Raw genomic sequence first — 10,104 nt, 5'->3', positions numbered from 1 at the left:
TAATCTAATCTAATCTAATCTAATCTAACCTAATCTAATCTAATGTATCTCAGTATGGCTGGACGTAAATGAATGGGATCTTCTGAGAGTTTTCATGGCAGCACGATGACTCAGTGGTTCGCACTGCTGCCTTACAGCACCAGAGCCTTGGGTTTATTTCTAGCCTTGGGTGACTCGCTGTGTGAAGTTAGCACATTCTCCTCGTATCTGCGTGGGTTACATCTGGGTGCTCCAGTTTCCTCCCACAGCCCAAAGATGTGCAGGTTGGGTGAATAGGCCATGCTAAATTGTCCATAACGTTCAAGGATGTGTAGGTTAGGTCAGGGGTACATATAGAGTAATAGGGTAGGGGTGGGTCACTCTTCAGCGGGTCAGTGTGTACTTGTTGGGCCAAATGGCCTGTTTCCACACTGGGGATTCTATGATTCTTATCATTTTCTGTGTTGAGTAAAGCTGTGCAGACACTCCTGTTTCCCCTTTGCATTCAACTGCAGAGGAAATAGGAATTGATTTTAATCTAGTTGTTGGCAAAATTGGATTTCCGATACTGTCCATTGTATCCGATTCCATCTCCCTATGCGAATTGGAACTGTCTGACAGAGAGCTAATGCTTTTGGTTTATCAGTGAACAGATATAATCTCTCCCTTTTTTTTTGTCTTCAGATGGGACCCCAATCATATATAGCAGGGAAAAACTTCACCATGGCTGATGTCATGCTGTTCCCACAACTGGCCCTATGTGTCCGATTTGGGTAAGTTACTGACAGTTGTATTGTTGAATGTGAAATATCTCTATAGAAATCTCTGTCTTGGTTCAATATCTCAAGGGTTAGGTACAGTACTCATTCCTGGCAAGGCACTCGGGGAGGATAAAGGAAGCAGAAAATAATTTAAACCAGAAATTAAGAAGACTAGGAGGGGTAGCGAAATGTCCTTGGCATGTAGCCATGATATGGAAGTGCCAGTGTTGGACTGGGGTGGACAAAGTTAAAAATCACACAACACCAAGTTATAGTCCAACAGGTTTATTTGGAGGCGCAAACTTTCGGAGCGCTGCTCCTTTCATCAGGTGATGAAGGAGCAGCCCTCCGAAAAGTTGTACCTCCAAATAAACCTGTTGGACAATAACCTGTTGTTGTGTCATTTTTAACTGAGGCAAGTAGGATTAAGGAGAATGCCCAGGCATTTGACATGTATATTCTGGGTAAGAGAATAACTGTGGAAAGGGTAGATTCATAGCAAACCAGAGGAAATAGGTGAGGTCCTTAATGAGGACAAGGATAGAGATAATGGTGAGGTTAGGGATATGTATGTTCATATTCTGGGGATGTCGATATTAAGAAGGAAATTGATCGCCTTGAAAAACAGTAAGGTAGATAAGTCTCCCTGGCCTGATGAAATCTGTCCCAGGATACTAAGGGAGACAAAAGAGAAGATTGCTAGGGCCTTGTCTGAGACCTTTGTGTCCTCTTTAGTCAAGGCGGCGGCATTTGCCATGTCTATCTCAGATTCTGAGGAATCTTCATTGCTTGACAGAGAGGGAGACCCCATGCATTTTGGAACAGTTAGAAAGGCTGTCGAGGAGCTGGACACCATTTGTAAGTTTGCAGCTTTCATATGGTTTATGGCTTGCTCAGGACTGTTGGACCTACCTGAACTCTATATGTCACTGAACCTGACTTCGTGTCGACCATGTCTTTTAATCATGCTATTCCCTTGGTTCCTACACCAAACTGAAGTAAACTGTCTCTCTCACTTAGCAGAGTCTTCTGTCCGGCATTGGTATTCCTGTTTCGATTTCAGCCTCCACCATCATGTCTGGGAAGATCAGATTTAACTTAATTAACTGTACCAACCTCTACCACTTCCTCTGGCACTTCATTCCATACGTGCACCACCCTCTGCATGAAAACATTGGCCCTTAGCTCCCTTTTAAATCTTTCCACACTCACCTTTAAACCCTTTAGTTTTGGACTCTGCTACCCTGGGAGGAGAAAATACCTTGTCTGTTTACCCTATCTATGACTCTCGTGATTTTATACACCTCTCTAAGGTCACCTCTTGGCCTCTGATACTCTAGGGAAAATAGCTTCAGTCTATTCAGCCTCTTACTATAACTCAAACCCTCCAATCCTGGCAACATCCTTGTAAATCTTTTCAACCCTTTTATAATATCTTTCCTAGCAGGGACACCAGAATTGAATGCAGTATTCCAGAAATTGCCGAACCAATGTCCAGTACAGCCGCAGCATGATGCTCAACTCCTATACTTAATGCACTGACCAATAAAGGCAAACATACCAAACACTGCCTTCACTATCCGATCTACTTGCAACTCTACTTTCAAGGAACTATGAATTTGCACTCCAAGGTCTCTTTGATCAACCACACTCCCCACTTAATGTTTTAAGTCCTGTCCTGATTTGCCTTTCCAAAATGCAACACTTCACATTTTTTCTAAATTAAACCTTACCTGCCACTCTGTAGCCCATTAGCCCACCTGATCGAGGTCCTACTGTACTCTGAGGTAACCTTCTTCACTGTCCACTATGCTACCGATTTTGCTGTCACGCAAACTTACTAAACATACCTCCTATGTTCATATCCAAATCATTTATGTAAATGACAAAAAGCTGTGGACCCAGCACTGATCCATGTGGCACACCACTGGTCACAGGCATCCAGTTTGGAAAATAACCTGCCTCTGTCACCCACCTTTTGAGCCAGTTCTGTATCCAAATGGCTAGTCTCCCTGTTCTCCTAACCTTGCTAAACAGTCCGCAATGCGGAACCTTGTTGAACAGCTTACTGAAGTCCATATAGTCCATTGCTCTACTTTCATCAATCTTGTTGTTTCTGCAAAAAAAACTCAAGTTTGGGTCTTCTCCCTATTGGCAACTGTGCTGGAGCTGTCCCTATAGATGCTTTAGGGGTGGTCCTATAATCAAATAGGAGGAACCAAGAATGTATAGTTTCTAATGACGCCATAAATTGTTACTTTAAGCCTGCCTTTGAAGTTTTTAACTGCTCTTTCTGTCAGACCATTGGATGATGGATGGTTTGGAGCTGTCCTTACACAATGAATACCATTTGATTTTAGGAAATACTCCAGTTCCCTGCTGGTAAATGATCGCCTGTTATCTGTGATCAACACTTCTGGAGTCTGTGTATTGTAAAAGATGCCCACAGTCCTACCCTCTATCTGTATAGGTTCCCTGGAATTGGTTCTCAGTCTGACGAGGCCTTGCACAAAACTTGAGGGTTGGAGTCCAGAGAGAATTTAGTTGAAGATTGGTTCTACAATCACTGAAACGGTTCTCCAGTAGAACCAGGTGTCTGTTTAACCAGATGTTTATTTTGTTTGGTTCTGATTTGAATGTTATTGAGCCATTTAACTGTTCCATCCCAGATGTAGTTGGATTTTCCAAGGTGTGCACTCTCCTGCATATCAGCCTATGAGTTCCGTTACTCCATTTAAGTCTAGTGGGACTCTTTTGCTGTCTCGAGTCTATTTACCTGCAGCAACCACAATGTCTTGCCAGACTAGATCCAAATTTTAACATTTAGATGAGGCTTGGTTTTGCTGTGGTTGACCTCAAGTCCTTCTGTTCAGGATATGTGCTAACTGAGATTATGCAATTGCCTTCACATAAATAATATTCCCCAAGCTCAGTTAGATTTGCAAGGGTGTCTACTTCCATTGGAAAACCCTGCAACTCGTATACTCCATTTCCTGTATTTTCCCAATGGTAAAACCAGTTGTCATGCCTGTTTGAAGTCCAGTTGGATTAGTAGGCACTTTTGCATGGTTAATGCATATTAATCCTACATACCAGACAGTCCGTCAGCATCTTATTAAGGGTTAAACCAAAGTCGTATGCCTCTGCCAGTCGATTTAACCTAGTCAGAAGTCCTGACTGATTCAGTTCTTCTGGAATTGCTGAGTAAAACTGATAATATTTCAGAATTAGAGGAGGTTTGGGATCATAACATTCCTTAACTAAATCTGTCAACTCTTGAAAGGTTTTGGTATCTGGTGCCTTGGAAAGTTAGGCTTCTAATAATGGAAAAAGTTGTCAGCTGTATTTGTTACTTTTCACCTGCCCCTGATTTCTCTGGCAAAAGTAGCACTTTCTTTCCACATACTGGGTCAATCTTTGGCAGGATCAAATGAATCAAGTTTCCCAAATAAAAGCATGATGCCAGAAATGATTACCCCCAACTTAAAGATGGCTGTTGCAAGCAAATCCCTTCCGGAGCATGCCTTACTCTTGTTGCTATTGAAATAACTCCGCAGAGGAGGCTATCGTGTCACCAAGCCACCCTTTATTCACATATGCACAATACATGACACTAATCCAGCTCCCTCTGAGCACGCTGTCAGAGTGAACAGGATGTCTGCCACTCCTGTGTTTATTTTTCAGCCAGGGATCCCTAACTGGGGATGTTAATCTGGTCCAAACAGGGAACTCATACTCTGAGGTCCATCTGATTGACCTCATTACAATTGCTACCTGAAGGGTATGGAGGCTTTGGAGTGATTGCAAAAGAAGTCCATCAGAATGTTGCCTGGATTAGAGTGTATTAGCTATCAGAAAGGTTGGACAAATTTGGATTGTTTTTGGTCGAGCTATGAAGGCCGAGGGTTGACCTGATTGAAGATTATAAAATTGTGCAGCATAGTTTGGGTGGATAGTCAAGAGTTTCTTTCTTCCCAGGGTGGAAATGTCAGATACTAGAGTGCATAGGTTTAAGATGAGGGGGGCAAGATGTTTAAACAAGGTTTGCAAGGAAAGTTTTCTACATTCAGCACAGTGGGTGCCTGGAATGTGGGTCTTAATTCTGAAGACGAGATGACTTGATTTAAAACCTGTAATGCTAAAACTCTTAACGCTTGTTTATGAACTTTGGATTGTAGACTGTCGCAGAAGAGATATCCATACCTGCTTGATTATTACAATCGAGTGAAGGAGCGACCCAGTATCCAGGCAACCTGGCCCCCTCACTGGAAGGACACTCCTCCAACCATGGACCCCTTGAAAGAGGTCTGAGCTGCCATCCAGCACTGTCCTGTTCTGACTAAAATAACATATCCCCTATGAACAGAGTGGTCATCATACCATTTATTATGCCCTTTTTGATACAGTACATGCTGTTTCACAAAGAGGCAAATTCTAATTTGTCTCGTTTACTCCTGGGACTGTCAGTTTTATTAAACATATCAGACGGATGAGCTATATCCATTTCAATATCTGGGTGTCAAGGTACAATCATTGTTAATAAGAAAAGGTACTTTGTAGCAAAAATAAAGACTTGATATGAAATGTGTTGAATGATATACTTTTCCTTCACAGGTATATTTGTGGTGAGAAATATTATCTTCCCACACTCTAGGGCACTACCAAAGTCAATACTGTTTTCTGGGAATGTTCCACTGACATTACAGAGGACCAGTCAGAGAGCCCATTGGAAGTCACTCCCTCCTCTCTAGGGTGCCTTTTACAGTAAGGACGGTGATAAGTCTGTACTGGTGGGAGGTCCAATGGTGGCACAGTGGTTAGCACTGCTGCCTCAGCGCCAGAGACCCGGGTTCAATTCCCACCTCTGGCGACTCTGTGTGGAGTTTGCACATTCTCCCCGTGTCTGCGTGGGTTTCCTCCGGGTGCTCCGGTTTCCTCCCACAATCCAAAAATGTGCAGGTTAGGTGAATTGGCCATGCTAAATTGCCCGTAGTATTAGGTGAAGAGGTAAATTTAGGGGAATTGGTCTGGGTGGGTTGCGCTTTGGCGGGTCGGTGTGGAATTGTTGGGCCGAAGGGCCTGTTTCCACACTGTAAGTAATCTAATCTAATCTAGTCCTTGTCCGGCTTCCTGGCTGATAGTTAACCTGTTGTTTGCTGTTCTTGATTTCTGTTTCATTTTCACATGATGAGAGACTATGATAAAGCCCACCCTAACAATCTAGTCCCACACAGTAAATCAGCAAAGTGCCACTGAGGAACTTAATAACACCTTTCCAACACCCATTTCTAGCAGAGATAATTACTACAGGAGAATTAATAGTTTACCCAGTCATATACATAATTTTTACAAAATAAGAGCTGTTAATTGGGACTTCATCCCCAAAATGCCAATGGAATGTGCTGTTCCAGTACTGATTCCCTTGCATTGAATTCTCTGCTGCCATTTTGTTGGTCTAACTTGGAGTAACCCAATAGTTACATCATTTTCTGTGACAGTGCTGACTGAATGCAATACCATTAGCAGAATACAGCTTGCCAAGTTGTTGATGGACTTTGTAATTCTACAGCACTGTTGCAAATTCCCTGAAGATATTTTGCCAGCACTTTTCAAATGCATGGCCACTACCAGCCAGAAAGACAAGGGCAGCAGACATGTGGGAAAAGCACTGCCTGGGCAAGTTCCCCTCCAAGCCAATCACCACCCTGACTTGGAAATATCTTGCCACTCCTTCACTGTCGCTGTGTCAAAATCCTGGATTTCTCTCACTAATGGCATTCTGAGTCAATATACGGACTGCAGTGGTTCAAGGACGCAGCTCACCAGGGACAGGCAATAGTTATCTGGCCAACCAATGTTTATGTGCCATGAGTACAAAAAATGTACCCTCTATTCACTGACCTACATTACTCTATCACCCTCTACACATTGAACTAGATTCTTTTATCAACCTGTATTCACAAATCTACATTACTGCAACACCCATGAATCACTGACATGCACTACTCACTGACCTACATTTCTGTATCACCCACTAGTCACTGACTTTTATTTCTCTATCACCCCCTACCCAGTGAATCAACTTTGCTGTCATTTTCTACTCACTGACATACTTTCTCTTCATCTACCCATTGAATCTACATTACTGTATCACTGTCTACTCACTGACCAACATTCCTCTATCACCTGTTCACAGATGTAAATCAGTCTGTAATCCTGTACTCACTGAATGACATTCCTCTATTACCTTCTACTCACTGACCTACATTAGTCTATCTCTAAACACCCTCTCCAGTCACTGACGTACATTCCTCTATCTGTGATTATATATCCTCTGTCATGTTCTATTCACTGAATAACATTCCCATATCACCCTCTACTCACTGAATTACGTTAGTCTATCACTTAACTCATGGACTCACTTTCCCCAGACACCCTGTACTCACTGACTGACATTCCCATATCACCTCTAGTTACTGAGCTACAATCCTCTTAACACCATCCACTCACTGACCTATATTCACCAAGTGCTCTCAACTCACTGACCTACATTTCTCTATTTACCTTTACTCACTGAATCAACATTACTGTGTCACTCTCTACTCACTGACCCACATTCCTCTTTTGCTGTCTACTCATTGAATCTACGTTACTGTATCACTGTCTACTCACTCACCTACATTCTTCTATCATCTACTCACTGATGCACATCAGTTTATCACTCTGTAATCGTTGATCGACATTCCATTATCACCTTCTATACATTATCCCTAAACATCTTCAACTTAATGACCTACATTTTCCTTTATCACCCTCTACTCACTGACCTACATTCCCCTAACCCTCTTTATTCATTGACTGATATTCTTGTTACCCTCTTCTCGTGGACAGATTACCTTATTACCCTCTGGTCACTAACCTGTATTCATCAGTCACCCTTTACTCACTGAACATAATTATCGTAACACCATCTAGTCATTGACCTACATTAATGTATCAGTCTCTAATCTCTGACTTACATTACCCCTCACCTAGGTAACTGTAACAACATCTACTCACTGACCTGCATTCTCCTATCTCTTATCTGCTCGCTGACTGACATTCTTTTGTCATCTTTAACTCACTGAGGTTTATTCCCCTACTCTCGCACCAATTTTTATATGTGCATCATAGAAAGCATTCTATCTGGATGCATCACAACGTGGTTTGGCAACTGCCATTCCCACGACTGCAAGAAACTATAGAGAGTCGTGAACATAGCCCCAGTCCATCATGCAAACCGGCTGTTCCATCCATTCATTCTATCTATCGCTTCCAACTGCCTCGGGAAAGGAACGAATGTAAAGTCCCCCCCACCCCAATTACACTCTCTTCCACCCTCTTCCAAGATACAAAAGTTTGTATACATGTACAACCAGATTCAAGAACAGCTTCTTCCCTGCTGTTATTTGACTTTTGAATGAGCCTTAAATTTAATATTGATCCCACTCTCGGTATACCTTTTCTGCAAACGTAACATTGTATTCCTCGCCCTTTTCTACTATCCTGTGCACTTTGGTACAACCTGCACTGCACATAAAACACTTTTCTCTGTACCTAGGTACATGTGATAATAATAAATAAATCAAATCACCTTTTACTCACTGATCAGCACTTCTTATTCACAGTCTACTCATTGATCTACATTCTCTAACCTTCTACTCACTGACCTCATCACTCAATAACCTCTACTCACTGAACTATATTATTCGATCACCTTCTACTCACTATATTACAGTATCACTTTCTACTCATTGACCTACATTCCCCTTACACCCTCTACTCACTGACTTACATTACTTTATTACCCATTACTCACTGACCCACATTCCACTATCGGCTATTCTGTGACCTATATACTCTCTTCACTGTATACTCACTGACCTACATTCCTCTATCACATTGTATTAAATGATCTACATTATTCTGTAACCCTGTACTGTGTTAGTCTATAATCTCTATGCAGTGAACTACATTTCACTATCAAACTCCACTACTAATCTACATTCCTGTATCACCCTCTATTCGTTGACCTACATTCCCCTATCACCCTCTACTCACTAACCAACATTCCTCTGTCACCTTCTCCTCACTACATTTAACCCTCTAATCAGAAGGAGACTGTGCCAAAAGGAAACAATCTGAACTAGTAGGAGGCAGATTGGTCAAATAGGAGACAGACTGACGAATCAGGAAATAGAATGAACCAAGATGTAGAGTGAACTAATGAGAGTCAAACTGAACCAACAGAAAATAGATGGAACCAAAAGGAAGCAAACAAAAGCAACAGTAAGTAAACTAGGACCAGCAGGAATTGGACTAAACTCACAGCAAGCCCGGCTCTTACAGACTCCCCAAGTGCACAAACCAGACCTTCCCCTCAGACACTGGTGACGCAGGCACACCAACAAAGTGCTACACCACAGACTGAACCATCTTGTCGCGGGTTCAACACACTCCATCCACTCAAAACAGGGATTCCTCAACAGAGATACAAAAATCAATAAGGATGAAATGATGGTCTCATTCAACATTACAGTGCTGTTCACCTCTACTAACATTACACTGGTGAAGGAAATACTAGCCGCACTTCTATACAAATCCACAACCCAGACTGCCAATGAAACTATCAGCAAAGATACTGCATGGTCAGCATATTGTCTTTAATGACCAGGTGTATGAACAAATCAATGGGATACCCATGGGCTCACCAATCTGGGTTTATTGCTGAATCAGTGATACAAAGACTAGAAAGCACAGACTTCCCCCAGGTCCAGCCCAAACTATGGATCAGATATGTGGATGATACCTTTGTTATCATCAAACGGTTCAAGTTGGAAAACACACACCACCTTATTAATTGCATATTTGCAGGGATCAAGTTTGCCAGAGAAGAAGAGAACTACAACCAGCTTCTGTTCTGTGACATACTGGTGGAATGAACGAACAGTGAATTCCTTACCAGGGTGTATAGAAAGGCTACATACGCAGACCAGATTCTTAATTACAACAGTAACTACCGTAACGTCCACAAACCGAGCTGTGTCATGACTCTGTTTAATGGGCTATAACACACTGCAACACCCCAGAGCTTCGCAAAAAAGAGGAATACCTTTTAAAAAGTCCCTGTGAATAATGGGTAGCTTAACAGTTTCATCCACCGATGCCAAGCATACAAGAAGACTCTGCGCCCCAACACACTGACCACCCAATGCTATGTTAGAAACATCTCAGAACTGACTACAAGACTCTTACATCCTCTGGGAATAATGACAGTACACAAACCAACAGTCACACCTCACCAGCTACCATCCATGACAAAAGA

At 42.3% G+C, this 10,104-nt stretch overlaps 1 protein-coding gene across 1 annotated transcript in view; it reads left to right on the top strand.

Moving 5' to 3' along the window:
* Positions 1 to 5,324, top strand: part of LOC122558615 (glutathione S-transferase A-like) — an 18,263-nt gene extending 12,939 nt beyond the window's left edge. Inside the window, exons 5-6 of the mRNA XM_043707404.1 lie at positions 664 to 752; positions 4,919 to 5,324. Of these exons, the coding sequence (XP_043563339.1) occupies positions 664 to 752; positions 4,919 to 5,051 (222 nt within the window). The 3' untranslated portion in view covers positions 5,052 to 5,324. The remainder of the gene's footprint in view (positions 1 to 663; positions 753 to 4,918) is intronic.
* Positions 5,325 to 10,104: the final 4,780 nt, after the last annotated feature.

Source organism: Chiloscyllium plagiosum, chromosome 17, assembly GCF_004010195.1.
Source record: "Chiloscyllium plagiosum isolate BGI_BamShark_2017 chromosome 17, ASM401019v2, whole genome shotgun sequence".
Classification (NCBI taxonomy): Eukaryota; Metazoa; Chordata; class Chondrichthyes; order Orectolobiformes; family Hemiscylliidae; genus Chiloscyllium; species Chiloscyllium plagiosum.
The sequence above is the reverse complement of the archived record's forward strand: the minus strand, read 5'-3'. Positions and strand labels throughout refer to the sequence as shown.